At 40.8% G+C, this 22,881-nt stretch overlaps 1 protein-coding gene across 1 annotated transcript; it reads right to left on the bottom strand.

Annotated features, from left to right (window-relative positions):
• Positions 1 to 13,738: 13,738 nt before the first annotated feature.
• On the bottom strand, positions 13,739 to 15,331 carry Zfp353 (zinc finger protein 353). Its single transcript, NM_001408844.1, has one exon. It carries the CDS (start codon positions 15,329 to 15,331, stop codon positions 13,739 to 13,741), a length of 1,593 nt encoding a protein of 530 aa, NP_001395773.1.
• Between the last annotated feature and the right edge of the window lie 7,550 nt (positions 15,332 to 22,881).

Raw genomic sequence — 22,881 nt, forward strand, 5'->3', positions numbered from 1 at the left:
CCTACCCCTTCCTGGTATAGGAAGGTTCATTTGAGAATAGTGTTCAGTCATATCAATGTGGATGGGTCTTCCAGGGAATCTCATGCAATCAAGCAGATTGGTCATGTATCACTGAAGATCTAGCTTCTTCCACTCTCTACAGTGCCTGGCCAGTTGTATTCTTTCACTAAAAATTTGCTTCGGACATACATTAAAAGTGTGGAACTAGCCACCAAGTGAAAGGAAAAGAGAATATATGCCTCAAATAAATATATATCTCGAAACCCTGGAGCAATCTCTGTTTTCTCAAAAGAATACTGACAAGTCATCATTAATTCTGAAGGCTGGGAATCAATCGTTGGGTTCTGGCATTGCTATTGAGCAGAAGAGTCTTGTTAGCACTGAGTGTCTTTGTTGCTTTCATTGAAGACTGTCTCTTTAGTGTCAGGCACTGAGGTCTTCAGGCAATCAGGAAGGGATGTCTTTGGAGTGTTCTTGAGCTTCATCAACTGAGAGCATGCTGTCAAGTTTTTCTGGTTAGCAGGCACTACTGGTTTATAGCAAATGTCTCACATGGCTCCGCTCTCCAAAACGGAAATCTATTGTTTTGACAGGGTCGGGGAGGTACTGTTGAGTTGTGGGAAAAAAAAAGAGTTTCCCAATGCCACTACAATATCCAAATGTCCTCAGTGTTTGATTCAAGGTAGGCATCTCATGTTGGTGAAATGATGGCAACTGGTTGGTCTCCACTGATGCAATCAGAGGAGTACAGAGCTGTAGATCAGACTCAGCTAGGGTTTCTTCCTAGTGGTCACATGGACTAGAAAAGCCCTAGGGGGAACTCCTCAATATCTTCAAATTTTTCAACTAAGAACAACCTATTAGTTTTTGGCTAGATATTCAGTTGTGAGAGATCAACTCTCTTGAAAATAGTCAAATGTAGAAGACAGACAGAAGCTAGATAATTACCTGAAGCAAACTAAGAATGCTAGCTGAAGGCCAAAGCTTCTGATCTTCTGAGACTATAATGAAAGTTAAGTGGTAGAAATGAACTTTACCCCAGAGCTTTAGAATCTACTTTTATAAGCCTTGGCTAGAAATGGGTAGGCCTTCAAAGTTCACATTTTGGTTAGGTCATGATCTTGGGGGGTGGGAGGAGTTGAAATCTTAATTGCTTAAGTTTATCCTCTCAGTATCTTAGAATTCAGTAAGTGATTGAATCACCTAGCAAAGGAGCAAAAATTTCTTGAAGCCATTTCCATGTCTCAGCAGTAGAACAGCTCACTTTGGATCCTTCCATCAATACAACCATAGCCATTGGTGGAATCTTCCTAGAGAGTATTGAAAGTGCAGAACAGATCAACTAGGATAAAGAATTAGCTTCAGATTCTATATAAACTTGAGGTTATGAGTGAAAATATTTAGCTCTCATTAAATACCAGGATGCAATTTCTAGATTTATTCAGTTGCTGCGCTGTACAGATTTCAGCTTCATGACAGCTATAGTTTAATAAAAATAACTTCTGGTATAATGTATTAAGAATTCAGTTAGGTCATTTTAGCATTGATAGTAGAATTGTTCTTTATTGACTGTTCTGTTTTTAATATGTTCTCTATCTTTTAGACCAAGCTCAAAGCAAATCAGGGACACTCTAGCCTTAGTCTAGAAGTATAGTGAAGAACAAGTAGGCCTGGTATTTGGAGGTTTTGATAGGGGGGTATTTGTTTGATTTTCTTTTGATATGGAACCTTGATATGTCCCAGGATGGAAAAAATGTCCTATACTCAAGTAATACTCCTCCTTAGCCTGTTTTGTCTATAAGGCTATTATTAATCGTGTTGAGAATGAATGACAGTTTGCCGTTGGTTTTGAGGCAATTATTCTCTGTAGTCCAAACTGGCCTCCAGCATTTCTGCCTCTGTCTCTTTATTCCCCACAGTGTTCTGGCCATATGCTTCTATTTTGAGCAAATAGAGCCATTTTTTATTGATATCCACATCCCTACTACTATTTGACTCTACCAGATATTAGCTCTCTTGAACACACATTTATGACCTCTGATCCCAGTGTTAGAGGTACAAATCTATGTCAAGTTTGCAGAGCTTCTTCCCACAAAAAGAAAGTTTAAAAAGTCAAGCAGGAGAGTTGTGTCCAGTGAGGCTAAGGAGGTATACAGTGGCCTAGAGTTCAGGCAGATTCTGACTCTGGAAAACAACAGGATATCTGAGATATCTCAGGAATAGTACACTATTTACCAGAACCTTGAAACAAACCAAGGTTATTCTTAAATGACACATTGTAAGAAGTATTTGCCTGTGGGCAAAACAAAAAAAAATAAAAAACAAAAACAAAAAACCTGTTACACAAAGCAGTTTGCAATGTCATTTATGGTGCAATAGAGGACAGAAGGGAGCAGTACACAGAGGAAGGAGGAGCTAGAGTCAGCAGCTATGATGGGTATGGGAGCACAGTTATAGCAGACATGATGAAGAACAGTTCAGTTCCTGGATTAAGCCTCCTTAGTAGACTTTCCATTGGTGTCAGTGATTCAAGCTGCAGCCAGAGACTGCTATAGTGGGTTAGCCTGATGTTGCCTGAATTCTAATCCTAATTTGGGTGTCAAAAACTGGTTGCCCCAGAGAAGTCCACCCTTAGATGTTAGCTAAGTCACCCTGCCCCCAGTTAATTGTGATTGGTAAATAAAGATGCCAACACCTAATAGGTAGGCAGAAGAGAAATAGGTGGAGTTTATGTTTCCTGAGCTTGGGGTAGGAGAAGGAGGAGAAAGAGGATGAGGATGAAGATAAGGAGGAAGAGGAGGAAGAAGAGGAAGAGGAGAAGGAGGAAAAGGAGGAGGAGGAGGAGGAGGAGAAGAAGAACAAGAACAAGAAGAACAAGAAGAAAAAGAAGAACAAGAACAACAACAAGAACAAGAAGAACAAGAACAACAACAAGAACAAGAACAAGGACAAGAAGAACAAGAACAAGAACAAAATGAACAAGAAGAACAAGAACAAGAACAAAATGAACAAGAAGAACAAGAACAAGAAGAAGAATAAGAAGAACAAGGACAAGGAGAACAAGAACAAGAACAAAATGAACAAGAACAAAAAAAAAAACAAAAACAAGAACAAAAGAGAATAAGAACAAAAAGAATAAGAACAAGAAGAAGAACAAGAAGAATGTACAGGAGTAAGAAGGAGAAGCCACCATGGGTTAGTTGAGCCATAAAAACATTACCATGTTGGCTGGCCAATTGGAGTTAAGAGCAGCCTAGATGGAACATAGTAAATAGTAATACCTTGAAGTTTTTGATAGGAAAGTAGATTCTAACAGCATGGAAGGTAGGCAGCTGCGCAGCTAATGTGACCTTTAAGGTTTATTGCAAATGTAAAGGCTGTGAGTGTGTCTTTCGTCTGGGAACTTGATGAACAAGGCTGGACAGAATCCCCTACTGGGATTTTAATAAAGCTGTGTCAGTGTCCACGGTCTATATAGATGACTGAGGCTATGTTGATGTCTATGATTCATGCTACCACCAAGACTACACTGATATCCATGTTCAGGGGCCTTCCACAGAAGACCAGGTTGATGTCTGTCCATGCTGCCTCCTGCTCTTATGGGCAAAGAAGATTCTTTCAAAGTGATATCAATGTAGAATCATAATTGAGAATGGAAGACATTGAAAACTTCTGTGGCAACATGCCCTCCCCTTCCAGTCATAGACAAAAAGAAACAGTCCAGACAGGAAGTTATTGAAGAGTGTCCTTTAAAATTGTGACAAAGATACTGAAGTTTAGTTCTATACAGTGGATGGCTTGGGGGCATCAGACTGGTGCTCAGTTATCTACAAGAGCCTCTTCACTTGGAGTTTGACCATGCTCAAATGCATATATGAGAAACACAAACTGGACTTGGTGTAAAGTATTTTTCTTTTTTTAAATACCATGGGTAAACCATGGCACCTAGGTGGGCATTGGTAGGTAGGCATGTTGTAGGCAACAAAGGGTGGCATTGGTGGTAATCAGGGGCCAAAGCTGCCTTACCTTTGGCAATTCTTCTATTTTATTTTTTAATTATTTTATTTATTTACATTCTAAATGTTGTCCCTCTCCTGGGGTCCCCACTCCCAGAGTTCTTTACCCCTTTCCGCCCACCTCTTTGTCTGTGAGAGGTTGTTCTCCCTTCCCCCTTCCCTAGGGCATCCTTGTTCCCTGGGACATCAAGCCTCTACAGGATTGTGCACATCTTCTTCCACTGAGGCCAGACAAGGCAGTCCTCTGCTACATATGTGCAGGGGCCTAGGACTAGCCTGTGTATGCTCTTTGGTTGGTGGTTTAGTCTATGGGAGCTCACAGGGTCCAAATAAGTTGATACTGTTGGAATTGTTTCTATCTAAAAAAACACAGGGGCTGGAGAGATGGCTCAGCCATTAAAGGTTAGACTCACAACCAAAAATATAAGAAATGCAGGAGTAGAGATGAATTCTTCTTTCTTAACTCTGTTATTTTGTGGTCAAATGCTGTTGGCTTCTAGTAATTTGATTCCTGATGACGACAGTGGGGATTTTAGGGGGAAAAAAGCTTAGAAAGAATAAGCAGAAAAAGCAGAAGACTTCTTTCTCTAAATTTCTTTGAACACAGCCCAGATTAAATGCTTGGCCCAGATTAAAATTGGATCTCTCCACCTCAAACATCTGGATCAAAGTTGTGCCTTCCTCACTCAAATATCCAGATTAGATGTAGAATTCCTCCTATGGAGTTGCAAACCCCTTCAACTACTACAGTAATTTCTCTAATTCCTCCATTGGGGTCCCTGTGCTCAATCCAATGGTTGGCTGTGAGCATGCAACTCTGTATTTTTCAGGCTCTGACACAGACTCTCAGGAGATAGCTATAACATGCTCCTGTCAGCAAGTACTTCTTGGCATCTCCAATAGGATCTGGGTTTGGTAGCTATATATGGGATGGATCCCCATGTGGGGCAATCTCTGGCCTTTCCTTCAGTCTCTGCTCCACACTTTGTTCCTGTATTTTCTTTAGACAGGAGCCCTTCTGGGTTAAGAATTTGGAGATGAGTGAGTGGCCCCTTCCCAAACCTTGCCTAACTTCTGGATTTGGTCTCTACAGGTTCTCCCTCCCCTTTGTTGAGCATTTTAGCTAATCTTATCCCTAATAGGTCCTGGGAGCCTCTTGATTTCCTGGCATCTGGGACTTGCTGGTTGCTATCTCCAGTTCCCATCCCCCATTGCTACAAACCTCTGTTTAAATTCCTAACTCTCTGTATATCATCCAGTCTCCTCCCATACATCATCCTGTCCCCCTTTCCCCTCCCCTTCTTCTCTTCCTCCAAAGCCCCTCCCACTCTGTACCTCCTGTGAGTATTTTGTTCCCCCTTTTAAGAAGGACTGAAGCATCTACATTTTGGTTGTCCTTCTTGAGCTTCATATGGTCTGTGAATTCTATCTTGGGCTAATATCCACTGATCAGTGAATGCATACCATGTGTGGGTTTTTTTGGTGACTAGGTTACCTCACTCAGGAATCAACCAGACACGGCCTCCCACCTAGAGCTCCCAGGGACTAAAAATACATGGAAGGATATGTAGTATGTGTAGCACAGGATGACATTGTCTTGCATCTATAGGAGGAGAAGCCCTTGGTACTGTGAAGGCTTGATTTCCTCAGTGTGGGGGAAAGCCAGGGTGATGAGGTAAGAGTGGGTGGGTAGGAGGGGGAGGACCCTGATAGAGGAAGGGGGAGGGGGATGGAAGAGGGGGGGTTCTGGAGGAGAAACTGGGAAAGGGGATAACATTTGAAATGTAAATATATAAAATATCCAATTTTAAAAAATAAAGGAAGAAAAGAAAATCTTCATATACTACTATATAACTTATAGACTAATGATTGTGAAATTTTTCTGAGCACAGCTTTAATTATTCACTTCTGGTTTGTTTTTTAAATAAATTTACAGTCTGATTACACTGTAAAAAGAAAATATAATTTTCACTATATGTCCATTTTCTGAAATTAAATGTTTTCAGGGGCAAAATGAAACAAAACAAAACTGAAGTGGATTTACCACTTTAGACTATTTAATTAAGCAAAAAACCCTCATACATGGGCCCAACCATTTGGGGGTTTTAGTTAATTCTAGATGTAGTTGTGTTTACAACTAAAATAGCAACTACAAGATCATCCTTTGTCAACTTAACAGCCAATCATATCTCCTTAAGTCATGGTTAATTCCAAAATAAAAAAAAAAAAGTAATAACCTTTCCTAACCTCTGGATATGGTCTCTACAGGAATAGAGACCATATAGTGAACTATTCCTTCTACTACCAAAGGCATTATAAATTCAGAAGAGGCAACAACGACCATTGAGGAACATTCTTTTCCTCAAACTTAAATATGATAACCATGATAGAATCTTATTTGATGTTACATAAAGAATTTGAGGGAAGGAAACAGGAATATCTGCTCCAAGACATTCATAACAAAATTTAACCAAATAGTCATGTCAATAATAAGTATTGTTTATGTTACTAAGATGGCCTTAGCTGTTGTGTTACTCACAGTTCTTTAGAGTCACAGAATTTACAGAATGAATCTCTTATTTTTTATTTATTTATTTATTTATTTATTTATTTATTTATTTATTTATTTGGAATGCCTTATTGGAATTTATTTGGAATTTATTGGAATTAGTTACAGACTTCAGTCCAGCTAATTAAACAATGGCTAGCTATGGAAGGAAAGTCCAAGAATCTATTTGCTGCTTAATCACACAAAGCTGGGTAGCTCAGTCTTCTGCATAAGCTGAAATCCCAAAAGTATAGGCTCCAATGCCAGTGAAAATGGGCAAGAATAGAAATAGAAAAACCTTCCTTATTCCTTGTTCTTATATAGGCTTCCAACAGAAGGAGTGGCCCATGTTACAGGCTTGTGTCCTCCTATCTCAAAATATGGATTAAAGGCATGGGGAATCGCCCACTTCAAACAAGACAGACTATGTCACAGGTATGCCATCCATAACCTTGACTGTAGCTTATTTCAGATATATTTCACTTAAAATAAGAATATCAATCACAGCTGGCCTTCATGGTTGATAAGACTTAAGATCCCAGTACTTGGTCATTCCATGAAGCTGAATGGATCAGGTCAGCTGGTCTTGAGTATGCACTGGAGTAACAACAACAATAACAAAAAGTTAGCTGACGCTTGTAGTAGTGAGAACAAGGATAAGCCAGTAAAGAGAGAGAGAGAGAGAGAGAGAGAGAGAGAGAGAGAGAGAGAGAGCGAGCACACACTTTTATGTGGTTCATATAGACTACAAGCAGGTGTGTCTGAGATTAGAAGTAGGTATTCCCTACTCAGTTGATCTCATTTAATGATGTATTTTCCCAACTCAAATCATTAGGTACAAATTTTCCCAATTCAAAATATTTAAACAAAAATTTCTCACGATAGTACTCAGTGATTTTGGTGGTTTTTGTTAATTCCAGATGTATTCACATTTATAAGAAAAATAGGCACAGCAAGTTTACCTTTTGACAATTACACAAAAAAATCCTTACTCCTTATATCCTTCTTCATTTCCAAATGAAACACTACTCTGGTGTTATCATCCATAAACATGATATAACTTCCTATAGTTGCAAAGGCATTATAAGTTTATGACAGGCAGCAATGTCCACTGAGAAACATCTTTTACTACCTCAAATTTAGACAAGGTATATGTGGGGTATGCATTAAAATGCGCTCTGCCTTAAACTCATAGTAGTTGCCTATATTAGGAACCGTGGCCTTTTTGGCATAGGTGTGGGATTGTTGGAGGAAGCACTTAACTGTTGGTGAACTTTGACATTTCAGATGCCCAAGCCAGATCCAGGGTCATAATGTCTTCTGGCTGTTTGACTCCTTGTATTGAAATTTTCCTTCTAGAATCCTCTGTAAGGCTGGATTCGTAGATAGACATTGTTAAAATTTGGTTTGTCCTGGAATATTTTGGTTTCTCCATCTATGATGATTGAGAGTTTTGCTGGGTATAGTAGCCTGGGCTGGCATTTGTGTTCTCTTAGGGTCTACATGACCCTCTCTCCAGGCTCTTCTGGCTTTTAGTGTCTCTGTTGAGAAGTCGAGTGTAGTTCTGAAAGGACTGACTTTATGTGTTACTTGGCCTTTTACCCTTGCAGCTTTTAATACTCTTTCTTTGTTCTATGCATTTAGTGTTTTGATTACTATGTGATGAGAGGATTTTCTTTTCTGATCCAATCTACTTAACGTTCTATAGGTTTCTTGTGCATTTATGGCTATCTTTTTCTTTAGGTTAGGGAAGTTTGCTTCTATGATTTTGTTGAAGACATTTTCAGGTTCTTTGAGCTGGGAGTCTTCACATATCTCTATTCCAATATTCTCATATTTGGTCTTTCAATTGTGTCCTGGATTTTCTGGATGTTTTGGGTTAGGAGATTTTTATGTTTTGAATTTCTTTTGAATATTTTCTAAGATATCTTCTTTACCTGAGACTCTCTTTTCTATCTCTTGTATTCTGTTGTTGATGCTTACATCTTTAAATCCTGACCTCTTTCCTAGGTTTCCCATTTCCAGATTTGCCTCCATTTGTATTTTCTTTGTTCCTATTTCTTTTTTTTAGGTTGTGGAATGCTTTGTTCAATTCCTTCACCTGTTTGATAGTGTTTTCCTGTATTTCTTCAAGGGATTTGTTTTCTCTTTAAGGGCTTCTACCTGATTACCTGTGTTTTCCTATATTTCTTTCAGTGAGTTATTTATATCTTCCTTAAAAGACTCTATTACCTTTATAAGATAGGATTTTCGTCAACTTCCTGATTTTCAGGTGTACTGGTATATACAGGGCTTGCTTTGGTAGTAGAACTGTGTTCTAACAATGCCAAAGTATTTTGGCTTATGTTGCTTATGGTCTCGTACTTGCCTCTCAACATTGTTATCTCTGGTGTTAGCTGCTCTGGGTGTTTCTGCATGGAGCCTGCCTCCTGTGTCCCTGTGTTGCCTTGGGAGGCTTGTGGCCATGGCTTTAGCAGACCTCCTATGAGACCTACAGACTGTGGGCTATCTTCAGAGGGGTAGACAAGCTGGTAATCTGCTCTAGTGAAGGATGAAAACCATCAGGGGGGCTGGAGTTCTGGGTGGGGGCAACCAAAATCTGCTGGGCTCTTCGGGGTTCCTAGGTGCTCTGGTTGTTTGGGAGGGTCCCTTATGTCTTGCCCTGCATGCAGCCAAACTCCTGGGAGGCCTTCAGACTGTGGTGTCTTCAGAGGAGCAGACAAGCTGGTGATCTCCATCAAATCATATTTATACACTCCAAATATTACATGTCCTCAACACATTTTGCCTCACTACCACATGTCTTGCTTCAGCATGTGAGTCTGATTTAGCAAAAGTACATGTTAGTCAGTCTCAACTGATATCACTCTGCCAATCAGCCCATATCCTCTGAGGCAGCAAGAAATTCAGCACAGCACAAGAAGTTTTGGGCATGATTCCTTTTTGGAGTTCTTGCAAATTCAGCTCAATTATGCAATGTAGGTGGACCAATACATTTATATAGTTAGCAAAGAATTCTTCATCATGTGTCCTCTCACTTCCTTGCTTTAACAGACTGTGTCTGCTTCAGCAAAAACTTTTCTTTAGGTTTGCCTTATTCTTGCTCCTGTGTCTACTTCAGCTAAACATTCTTTCACATGTTGCACCCAGCAAAACACCATCCAACCAACTTTCCAAAGAACTTCAATGGTATGTAGTTATTGATAAGTGGATATTAGCCAAAAAGTAGAGAATAGCCATGATACAACTCACAGACTATATGAAGTTTAACATGAAAGAAGGCCCAGGTGAGGATGTTTCAATCCCACTTAGAAGCAGGAAAAAAATAATCACAGGATGCAAAGAAAGGAAGGGACCTGGGTGAAAGATCAGAGAGGGAATGGGCAGGATCAGGTATTGGGGTAGACCCAAGAGAAGTCCAGAGAGCCCTGAGAATAAATGGAAAATATTCAGCTGTGGACAGTGGGGGCAGAAGGGACTTCTAGGGAGTTCCAGAGACCTGGGATATGAGAACTCCCAGGACTCAATGAGGATGATCTTAGCCAAAATGCTCAACAGTGGAGAGTCAGAACCTGAAGAGACTATCTCTAGTGGATAGAAAGGGCCCACAGTGGAGCGATGAGGCCACCAACCTATGTTCATAATTTTGACCCAGAATTGTTCCTGACTAAAAGAAATGCAAGGGCAAAAATGCAAAAGGACTAAAGCAAAGGCTGTCCTGTGACCAGCTGAACTTGAGATCTATACTCTAGGAGGACACCAAATGCTGACACGATTAGTGATACTATGTTGTGCTTAGACAGGAGCTTAGGATGGCTGTCCTCTGATAGGATCTACCAGAAACTGACTCAGACAGACTCAGATACTTACAGCCAATCATTGAACTTAGTTCTGAGATGTCTTTGGAAGGCTTAGGGGAAGGACTGAAGGAGCTGAGGGGAATGGAAACTCTGTAGGAAGAACAGGATCAACTAACCTGGACCCCTCAGACCTCCTAGAGTCTAAGCAACCAACCAAAGAGCATTCATGCACTCTTCTGTGGCCCCAGGCACATAAGTAGCAGAGGACTCCCTTGTCTGGCCTCAGTGAGAGAAAATGTGCCTTATCCTGTAGAGACTTGTTGCCCAGGGAAGGGGGATTCTGAGAAGGGTGTCTAGATGGTGTTGGTAGGTGAAGGGAAAACCCTTTCAGAAGCAAATGGGAGGTAGAACGGGGCAAAGAACTCTGCAAGGGGGGACTAAGAAGGTGAGAGTATTTGGAATGTAAATAATTTAATGATTAAAAATTCTTGGATGACTATAAGGCCAGAGAGTCCAAATGTTACCAGATTGAGCAGGAACAAACCAGGGTGAGATGGCGTCTTAAGGCAGATAAGAAAATTAAAAAATTCCAGGGCATCTGGTACTGACTCATTCACCAGCCCTCCGAATGACTCTGATGTGAGTAAAGGAGTAACGAGCCCTACCCCTGTGATGTTTGTCCAAGTCCTTACTGTATACTGTTCTAGTCATTGTGTCCTGCAGATAGAGTTCCAGGGAGCCGGAGCCAAGCCTATCCAGATATTTATCAGGTGCAGGAGCTTCATCAACTCTAACAAACATTTACCCTAAAGGACAACAATCAAGATCTGTTCTCAGGAGAATGCTTGACCTTTCCCCTGATTTAAACCTTAGAGTCTTAAGAACAATCCTGTGACTTTGAGAGTTTCCCCTTGTGACATGTTTGGTATTTCCTTTTGACATCCCCTCATCTCCTGGAGCTTGTGACTTCTTCCTTTAAAAAGCCCTTCTCCCAGCCACTCAGGGTCGACAACTCTGTCTCCTGCGTGGGATACGTACGTGTCGGCCCGGAGATCTGTGTAATAGATCTCCATAATAAACCTCGCCTTTGCATATTACATCCAAAATGGTCTCTCTGTATCTGGGGTCCTCGACTTCCTGAGACTTGAGTAAGGGTTTCTCTTCGGGGATCTTTCAGTTACAGGTAACTCAAATATTCTGATTAGGCATGGTTCTTCCCAATTTAAGTTATTTAATCAAGCAAAAATTTCTCACCGTTGCACATAGACATTTGGTAGCTTTCCTTTCTTCCAAAAATTGTCATATTTGCAAGTAAAACAGCCACAAGAAGTACACTATTTGTCAATTGCACATACACAATACTATCTCCTTATGTCGTAGTTAATTTTATTAGAGTTTCACTTTGATTCTATTTTACTGGTTATACAATCTTAACTTCCTTGGCACAGTGGTTAAGGGCACTGACTGATCCTCCAGAGGTCCTGGATTCAATTTCCAGCGAATAATTTTTAAATGAAGCAATAACATGGTAATAGTCATCCCTAAGCAAGATATAACTATCCCCCACTACTATTTCATAAGGTATAAGTTTATAACAAGCATCAATGTCCATTGACGAACATGTCTTTATATCTCAATATAACTGTGGTTTGCATTAAGTTGCTGTCCCATTGCCATTTAAAACCCATAGGACTTGGAAATATTAGGAGTTGTAACCTTGTTGACATAGATATTACATTGTTGGTGGAACCTTGTTACTGGTGGTAAGTTTTGAGGTTTCTGATGCCTAAGCCAAGAACAGGGTCACAATTTTATCCTTCCGCTTGCTGATGCAGATGAAATCCTGGCTAGCTTGTGGAATGTGGGGACCAAGCAGACAAAAGCTATCTAAAAAAATGTCTAGTGCCTAGGACTTCCCGCTGGGAACCAAGAATCAAGCAGACAAAAACATCTTAAAAAATCTTAAAAAAACATCAGGTGTCTCCCACCAGGGAGCTCCACAAGAATTTGCTGAGTAAACACCCTATTCTAGAAGTGACATTACCACAGTAGGGGCTGCCACCCCCTCTGCAGTGCCAAAGATATCTCCCTGCTAGGAGCTTGAGTGTATGTCACAGTTACTAGCCAATAGATTTAAAGGTCAATATGCTTAGCCAGTAAGTTTAAACTGTAACATTGGTGATGTAATTTGTACCCCTAAACGGTATAAAAAATGTGTGCCTTTGTTCCTGGGGGTCGCCTCTGCCCCGATTGCAGAACCACCCCAGTGCACTGGACTAGTAAACCTCTTGTTTATTGCACCAATCTATGTCTTTGTGTCTTTGAGTGGAACATCCTGAACGTGGGACTGGGTGGGCTTTGCTGGAGTCTTACAAGCTCTCTAGAACCATGTCTACCTGCTTGCCCCCATGCTTCCCACCCCAAAATTAATGGACTTAGCTCCTATCTTTAGACAAGCATAAATAAAATGTTCTTCTATATTAGAGATGCAATGATCAGTCTCTTTACAGCAAAAGAAACCCTGATTAAGACAAAAACCATTGACAGGCTCTTCCTTGATACCACATACAGAAACTAAAAGGAAAACAAGTGTCTTTACAAACACATTCTCAACCAAAAGTATTAATCATGTCAATTAGAATCCTCATCTATGCAATGGTAATATAGCCTTAACTGGAATACATAACTAAAAATGTAAAAAAAATTTCAAGTATAAACAAATGATGGGAGAAATATTGATCCTGATTCAGTGTACCATGATATTTCAGTAATGTCTTAATATTTATATTTCTGTACCACCTTAGTCCAAAATAAAATAAGCCAAATTTTGTTATAGAAATGTGGTTATACTCTCATTAAAAAGGGGTAAGTTAAGATTTCCACAAAGAGATCTGAGCATCACATGCTGCAGTTTCTTATTCTAAATGTATGTTTGTTTGTTTTTGTCATCTACAAACAACATTAAAATCAACCTCCTGTTGGCAGAGTTGTGGGTAGTGTTAATTGAATGGCGCCTTTTTTCCGGACAGATCACTCCAGGCTAGCACAATCCCATGGAAGACATTTTTTTTAATTGTCTTGGGGGTTGGGGGAGGGAAAGCAGAAAGAGGAAAAAAAAGAAAAAAGGGGTGAAGGGTTGGGGATTCTGTCTTTTATTCAGGCCATGACATACATGCCAGGTAATGAATGACAGGCACCTCTGCACGCAGGTGAGTAGTACTCTGGGAATGTGTGGTGGTTGTCATGGCAACAGACACAAGAGGGTCCTTGTCCCCTAGGGATACTGGATTCAGAGGTTTATCTGTAAACCCCTTCTGATGCTAAAAGGTAGGAAACAATAAAGCTTCTTTAGGGAAGATATTGTTTGTGAACAATTAGGTTGCAGTGGTAGGTGATGCTTGAATATGGCTCCTCAGATGCTGCTTAAGGTAATAAAATCTGGAATAGTTTTTGTTGCACATGGGACAGGGGTAGGGCCTCTCCCCACTATGCTTTTGTTTGTGTCTGTTGAGATCTACTAAACGGAAGAATTTCCAATCGCATCCAGGCTTATTGCACATATAAGGCTTCACCCCAGTGTGTTTCTTCATGTGGTCCTTGAGGTGCTGAGACTTTTTGTAAGATTTCTTACAACCCTGGTAGGTACAGCAGTATCGCTTTGAGTTATGAGGGTTCTTCAAGGACACAGGGCTCTGGGTCTTGAGGTCTAACTTTATCTCTGGATGCTGTCCCTGGTCCAAACCAGAAGCTGAAGAGATTTCCTGAGGTTGTATTTGAATCAAAGGGGAATTTGAAGTATCCGAAGATTCTCCTACATAGGGGGCTTGGTTACTAAGTGAAGTCACTTGAGGTTCTAGGCTTTCTTCTATTTTGAGTGTTCCATTATGACTTGGGTACACATTCTGATCCACAGAGGTCCTCATCTGATCCAGGAATGTCTCTTCAGAACTGAGACTTGTCTCTGGATGCCAAGCCAGGTTGTCTTCTTCACTAGATGTTGTTCTCTTAGTCCCACAAGAAGTTGTGTCAAAATTGGAGTTTGGTATCTGAGAGTCATGAAGAGGCTCGCCACCAATGGGACTTGTTACCTGGAGATTCACAATCAAATCCTGGTCATACCTGTAGCCTGATGTCTGATACTCAGAGAGAAGGTGCTCACCACTGAGGAGAATCTCCTGACATCTGCAGACATTCTGACCACAGACGCATGTTATCTGATAGTTAGTGCTCATCTGTGGCTCATAGAAAGTCTGGTATCCATTTGGGAGTATCTTCTGATCTGCATAGAATCTGTTATCAGCTACTGGGCTTCTCTGCTGATCCCCAAAAGGATTCTGTTCAGAAAAGGAGGTTATGAATTGATCAGTATAAAGGACATGGTTACAACTGGGTTCCATCTCAAGGTCACCAATGAAGGTCTGGTTTGATACAGAATCAACGAGGTGATCCATATTTGGAGCCTGGCCTTCATGGTATCCAGAGGGAGCAACTGGATGATTACCAAGGGTTCTCCACTGGCTCTCATACATAGTTGTAATTTGGATCAAGAGAGTCTTGTCAGAGTTCAGTGTCCTCCCCCAGTGGCCTTCATTGCAGAGAGTCTTTCTGGTGTCCAGTACTTCTGTCTTCAGGGGATGAGAGAGGCATGACTTGGTGGTGCTGCTGAGATTCATAAGGCATGAGCCTGCAGGAGAACTTTTCTGCTCAGCAGATACAACTTGCTGGATAAAAGAAGCAGTCTCACTTGGCTCTCCAAAATAGAAATCACTGGCTTTTCCTGGGTGTGCTGTTGAGTTCTGAGTACAGGCTGTCTCCTGTGGGTTACAGCATGCAGATGCCATCACTGTTTTTTTCCAGGTAGGCATCTCTGAGCTCTGACCTGAAACAAGCTGGCTGGATTCCACAGGGGAAGGCTGAGTGTTACATGGTACTGTCTGGGAAGCACCTGGGGTTTCTGCCACGTCCATATAGGCGTCACAGAAGGCCTGAGGACTCTTCAAGTTCCTCACTGTTGGGAGAAAGGAGAACATGTGACTGAACTAGGTATTCAGTTGTAAGAGCTTAAAGTTCTTGAGAATACTCACACTCAGGAGACAGACAGAAATTAAGTAGTAGACAGGAACAGGCAGAGAATGTGTGCTGGGGGGCCAGGGATTCAAAACTTCAGGGGCTCTGATGAGGGTGGAATGGGCAAGCAAAATATAGCTCCTTATCTCTGAGATCTCCTTTATAAAGCTCAGCCTGATATGTCTTCTGAGTCTATGGCATGGTAGGCCATACCTTTCAAGGGGTAGAACCCCATACCTAGATGACGTGCTTAAACTTCTCATCCCAGGTTCTTAGCATTCAGAAGGTGCTCCCTTTTACATAACCTCTTAGGTTCTTTGGGTGTTAGCTTGCCTACTATTTACTTAATGGCCAATGTATTTACAAAGTAGCATTCATCTATCTTGGAAGTGAATGTGGAATAGGATTTGTTCGTGGAATAGTGGTGGGTTCGGACAGAAGCAGTAGAGGTCAGGTGGGCTAGTTTTGGGTGGAGAAAGTCAATGAAGAAATAATTGTGTGATGTTGTTGAAACCTCTTGCAGTAGAAACTTATAGATTACATGAGAGTAATCTTAGTAATAGTGGATATTGCTGTGGTAATTTTTTTTTGTAGCCAGCAAATCTCCCTGGGGAAGGAATCTGCTGCATTCTGTTGTATCCTTGTACCATAGGGTCCCATTGAGTTTCTCAAATAATTTAGACTAATGCTAAGAGAGAGGTTCAATCTCAGCACACTGCTAAGAGAACCCCATTGTCTAGGATTGTATCCACACACTTCATGAGACCTGGAGAGATCCAACTTGTGGTAAGAATAGACTAAATGAGAGAAAAATCTAATTTTAAATTTTAAAAAAGGGAATGGTGAAAAATATTTAAGAAAGAAAGAAGGAATGAAATAAAGGGAGAAAGAGAAAAAAGAAATAATTAAAATAAAAAGAGAAATCACACCACCATCATCATTTGGCACAACACATAGAATTGAAAAATCTGTACAGTTTTAATGGATAGGTATACTCTGGAAATTAATTCTAAAACCTGTAACAGAAGAGATTAAAACTTGATAACTGCCAGTAAAAAGCTTCCACTTTTTCACCAATTATAAAACTCTCCAAAAGTATCCTCTGGTGTTTTTGTGAAGGTATTATTGCATAGGCTTCACTTGTTAAATTCACTTATCAGATTGTTCAGCTCAACATCCAGCCTGTCTCCTCTTTCTTGAAAGTGGAGAAGCTTCTCCCACCATGATGATTTCCAGGATGTTACAGGACAAATCATTTTTACAAAAGACTTTTACTACTTCAATCTTGGCTCAAAATCTCTATTTTTTCCCTTAACTGCTGAGTGCAGAGATTAAAAATACTTGCCTGAAAACTGGTCATGGTCTCTACTTCTTAATATTATCATGCAGCAAGCTTCTGTAAGGCAAAGGACACTGTGGTTAGGACAAAACGGCAACCAACAGATTGGGAAAAGATCTTTACCAACCCTACAACAGATAGAGGCCTTATATCCAAAATATACAAAGAACTCAAGAAGTTAGACCGCAGGGAAACAAATAACCCTATTAAAAAATGGGGTTCAGAGCTAAACAAAGAATTCACAGCTGAGGAATGCCGAATGGCTGAGAAACACCTAAAGAAATGTTCAACATCTTTAGTCATAAGGGAAATGCAAATCAAAACAACCCTGAGATTTCACCTCACACCAGTGCGATTGGCTAAGATCAAAAACTCAGGTGACAGCAGATGCTGGCGAGGATGTGGAGAAAGAGGAACACTCCTCCATTGTTGGTGGGATTGCAGACTGGTAAAACCATTCTGGAAATCAGTCTGGAGGTTCCTCAGAAAATTGGACATTGAACTGCCTGAGGATCCAGCTATACCTCTCTTGGGCATATACCCAAAAGATGCCTCAACATATAAAAGAGACACGTGCTCCACTATGTTCATTGCAGCCTTATTTATAATAGCCAGAAAATGGAAAGAACCCAGATGCCCTTCAACAGAGGAATGGATACAGAAAATGTGGTACATCTACACAATGGAATATTACTCAGCTATCAAAAACAACGAGTTTATGAAATTCGTAGGCAAATGGTTGGAACTGGAAAATATCATCCTGAGTGAACTAACCCAATCACAGAAAGACATACATGGTATGCACTCATTGATAAGTGGCTATTAGCCCAAATGCTTGAATTACCCTAGATCCCTAGAACAAACGAAACTCAAGACGGATGATCAAAATGTGAATGCTTCACTCCTTCTTTAAATGAGGAAAAAGAATACCCTTGGCAGGGAAGGGAGAGGCAAAGATTAAAACAGAGACTGAAGGAACACCCATTCAGAGCCTGTCCCACATTTGGCCCATACATATACAGCCACCCAATTGGACTAGATGGATGAAGCAAAGAAGTGCAGACCGACAGGAGCCGGATGTAGATCGCTCCTGAGAGACACAGCCAGAATACAGCAAATACAGAGGCGAATGCCAGCAGCAAACCACTGAACTGAGAATAGGTCCCCTATTGAAGGAATCAGAGAAAGAACTGGAAGAGCTTGAAGGGGCTCGAGACCCCAAAAGTACAACAATGCCAAGCAACCAGAGCTTCCAGGGACTAAGCCACTACCTAAAGACTATACATGGACTGACCCTGGACTCTGACCCCATAGGTAGCAATGAATATACTAGTAAGAGCACTAGTGGAAGGGGAAGCCCTGGGTCCTGCTAAGACTGAACCCCCAGTGAACTAGTCTATGGGGGGAGGGCGGCAATGGTGGGAGGGTTGGGAGGGGAACACCCATAAGGAAGGGGAGGGGGGAGGGGGATGTTTGCCCGGAAACCGGGAAAGGGAATAACACTCGAAATGTATATAAGAAATACTCAAGTTAATAAAAAAAAAAAAAAAAAGATAATATTATCATGCAGCACAACTGGAGGCTCCTCCCTAATTGATAGCATTGTACTTTCCTCAGTTTTTAAATACTCTACATTTTGATGTTTAAAATTGCTAACTAACAATAAAAACTATCAATGGAAAGAATAAAATAATCCATAGATTAACTGAATCACCCGGCAAAGAAACCAGGGATTCCTTGAAGACATTTCCTTAAGTCCAAGCAAGAGAAAACTGGTCTTTTGTTTGTGTCCTAAGTAACACCATAGAAGCTGATGGGACTTACCATGATCTTTCTCAAGGATAGAGTTGAGGTGTAGAACCAGAACAACTTTAGGGCCAAGAATTCACTGGGGAACCAAGTTTTAAGACTAAAGGAGTTTGTACTAAGGAACTGAGTCCCAGTGTAATCAACCAGGATGGACGTCTAGATCTAACCAGGACCTGGGCTATACTGACTCCAGGTCTTTGCTACATGTTCCAGCCACTCACCTCTATTCTGAGGAAATAGTGGCATATATTTGAAATCCCTCCCTTACTAAAGCTGTTTCACTTCAGTAGGGCAATCCCTTGGATTAAAAAATATGCCCTCTGACCCAAGTGGGACAACTATAGGTGTTACGCACAGGTGTGGCCCATCAACACAAGAAACAGTATTTTAAAATGCTGTATGGACACCTGTTTCTTAACATCTTTACCAAAACTACTCCAAATGTTTCCTGCTATAGTGTAGTGGTGAAAGAATAAAGATTTTAAACTATCCCCCACTGACCCTGCTGTGAGGACAAGTGCACCTCACAGCAAAGAATAACATAAAATGTGTTGGGAATGTAGCCTGGCTATAGCCACCACAAACCATCTGGCCTCAATAAGGCCTGACTCAACAGTCCTGAGAAAAACGAGAATTAGGGTCAGCTTGCTCCAGAAGCAGGGTGACCTAGAATTGAACTGAGCCCAAGTTACAAACCAATGAAATTGCTTTGTGTGACTGTTGCCAACTGCCTATGTAATTTTCCCTATAAATACCTTCCCCTAATTGGGCTCGGGGTTGACTCCTCTGTCTCCTGTGTGAGATACGTGTGGTCCCCAGAGCTCTGGTTCCTCAAATATTCCTCTTGTTTATTACATCAAGACCGGTTTCTCATGAGTTCTTGGGGGGTTGCTTATTCTCGAGATTTGAGTGGGGGTCTTCCCCACCCCAGTGGTCTTTCACTGGCACTGTGGTAATCACTATTGACTTGGACTTGTGGAGCCCCTTTCCTTCTTCCCTGGGAGTGCTGGGCTCAACAGGAATACATTTTTAAGCATTCCAAGTACAGGGAATAGGGTGCCTCAGAGAGGCCAAATCTTTTAAGTTCTGACTCCAATTTGGAGAACCTCACCTAAGTTTGAATTTCGGTAAACTAACAGGCTTGTACCTAGCATTAGTTTCCAAGTTGCCCCCAACAAATGCTGAGCCTAACTCCAGTCTCTAGGCTAATCCTCAACAAGACCAGAGTCTCCAGCAAACCTACACCCACAGGTTACAAGCCCACCTCATGCCAAACGATCACCAATGCTGAGGGGAGCAGAAATGAAGTGTATGATATGACTCCCAGGATCAGTCAAGTATATTAAAGACCACAGTAACTTTCCAATTAGATGCTTGCACACTCACTCCCCCCTTGCTGCTCACTGTAAAGTCTTGTCCCAGTAGACATTTGGGGTGCCCCTACTACCAAAACTGTCCTGTGTGATGGTGGTGCTTTGGAGGGGCTCGAGCTAGCTTGAATAGAATAAAGACCCTGCTGTGAGTTACACCAGATTGGCTCCTGTGTGGCTTCCTTTTTGTTTTTTGTTTTTTGTTTTTTGGCGGGACCACTAATATTTTCCTGGTACTTCAGGTCCTGTATCAATCTCCTATATATCTACCCAAATACAGAGAAAAAAAATACATTATGAGGTTTGGAATGCTGTGTCTGAACAATTAAAGAAAAACATACAAATTACATAACATTGCTTTTTCATGAACATTTTACTCCATCTATAGCATAAGTCAAATTTGTGATCATTAAATAAATTTATGGAATCAAAGTTTTAAAACAACAGCTAAGTTCCTATAAAGTCAGCATGCCCCTGTAATAATCATGGTTTTCTAGAGTCATAGAAGTTATGGAATGAATCTTTCTCTATATACATGTCAAAGAGGGAATTTTTGGAAGTACTTACAGGCTGCGGTTCTTGCTAATCCCACAATGGCTAACTGAAGATGAAAAGTTCAGTAGTCTTGTAGCTTCTCTGTCCCAAAGACAGGTTGTCTCAGCTGGTCTTCTCTAGAGGCTGGAATCTGGAAAGAGTTGACTCCAAAGCCAGTGTAGGGATGGATGTGTGAACAAGCCGAGGACAAGCTGACAACCTTCCTGTCTTCGCCTCCAGAGGAAGGTTTGTCTTCCTTCCTGGCTCAGGACCTAGATTAAAAGTTCCAGCTTCAAACAATCTCTCACAGGTGTGTCCTCTCTTAATAGATTTTTGTCCTTCCCAGGTATTTTCAATCAAACAACCAAGAGTACACATCGAAGAAGCCTCGGTCTCAAAAACTGTGGTTTAGTTCTCTAGAGACCTTAAAAGTAGAGCACAACCCAGAGTATCATATTTTAATTTCTGAGGCTACCTATCAGATGGCTCAGGATCGCAATCTCTTCCTGCTCCCTGATGATCCAGATGTAGAACTCTTGGCTCTCTCTCCAGCACCATGACTGGCTGCTTACCTTAAAGTTAATGGAGTTAGATTCTATCTTTATGCAAGTTTAAATTAAATGTTCTCCTATATGAGAGTCGCTATAGTCAGAGTCCCTTTACAGCAATACCAACTGTAACACAAAAACCATTGACAGTCTCTTACTTGAAATCACTTAAAGAAACTTAGAAGAAAACATAACTACCTTTACAAACATATTCTTAACCAAATGTAACGGACTCAATAATATCAGTTACAAGTATCCTTCATGCAATGGTCACATGGCTTTCATAACTGGCCATTCATAACTAAAAATATTGACAAAATTCAAAGATTAAGATAAATGTTGGGAGAAATATTGATCCTGATTCAATGTAGAATGCTACTTCCAGTAATATCTTAATATTTGTAATTCTTCACTACATTAGTTGAAAATAATTACAATAAAGCCAAATTTTGTCACAGCAATATGGTTATATTCTAATTAAGAGAGAGTCAGTTAAGTAGATTTCCTCATGCAAAATAAGAGGCCTTAGAGCACAAGCTACTGATCCTATTCTAAGTATTAATTTGTTTGTTTTGTCATCTACAAACAACATTAACATATACTTGATGTTGACAGAGATGTGGATAGGAAACAATAAAACTTTATTAAGGAGGATATTATTTATGGACAGTCTGGTTCCAGTGGAGGGTGAAAACTGATTATGGCCTCTCTCATGCTGCATGACGTAATACAATCCAGTAAAGGTTTGTTGCACTTGGTACAGGGACAGAGACTCTCCGCACTGTGCTTTTGTTTGTGTCTGCAGAGGTTCAATGAGCAGGAGAATTTCCATGGGCAGCCAGGAGCATTGCACACATAGGGCTTCTCCCAGTGTGTTTCCTCATGTGGACCTTCAGATGTTGTGATGAGGGTAGAACAAGAAAAATTCCCTCAGCTGGAGTTGGACAACCCACATTTCTAAATTTTGGCTGGAAGTATATTTACATTCGGAGTAATAAGCTTTAATTGTCTCTCTTCTTTGGCAATAAAATTCATAGTTCTTGCTCATGCTTTTCCTTCCATGCTCTTAAAATATAGAACTTGAATTTTCCAGCAAAGTAGCCAGGAATTCCTAGATCTCATTAAGTTTCAGCAGGAAACTTTGTATCATTCCACCCAACTCCTTGCCAGTTATAATCTAACCTTTGGGATGGGGGAGGGCTTAGCATCTAGATTCTTCACTTAATCTTGTCCTTCTAGACCCTTGGAAAGCAGAGGGAGTTTGAGTCTCCTTGCCAAGGCTATAGGAGTTCAATTAAGCAATTTTCTGTAATGCTTAGTGAGGGAAAACACTACATTGGACATTCCATCCATACCATGATTCACAGTGCTGGGTTTCCTGTGCTTGACCTGCATGTGAGAGTTGAAGATGCAGAAACTGAAGTCAGCTGGGCCTATGGAGTTAGCAGCAGTTACAGATTTTATTCCTAAATGTTTTGCTCCTGTGAGCTGAATACTACTGTTAACACACAACACTTCATTTCTAGTTAAATGATCAATTGAGATATAGAGATTCCATATCTTTAACAGCTTTACTTTAATCAAATTATTCAGAATTCAAAAGGATCACTTTTGCAATAATAATACTGTTTTTACTTCTTACCTGATGTGTTTGTTCTCATGTTTTAATATTCTGGTTTTGTTTATTCACTTTACATCCCACTCAGCGCCCATTTTCTGTCACCTCCTCCTATAAGCCTTCCACCATCTCCCTTCCCCTTCTCCTTTGAGTGGGTGGAGATCCTTTTATTCGCTTTTATTTCTCCTCCCTGGCACTTCAAGTCTCTTCAAGGCTAGACATTTCCCCTCCC

This window comes from Rattus norvegicus, chromosome 5, assembly GCF_036323735.1.
Source record: "Rattus norvegicus strain BN/NHsdMcwi chromosome 5, GRCr8, whole genome shotgun sequence".
NCBI lineage: Eukaryota > Metazoa > Chordata > Mammalia > Rodentia > Muridae > Rattus > Rattus norvegicus.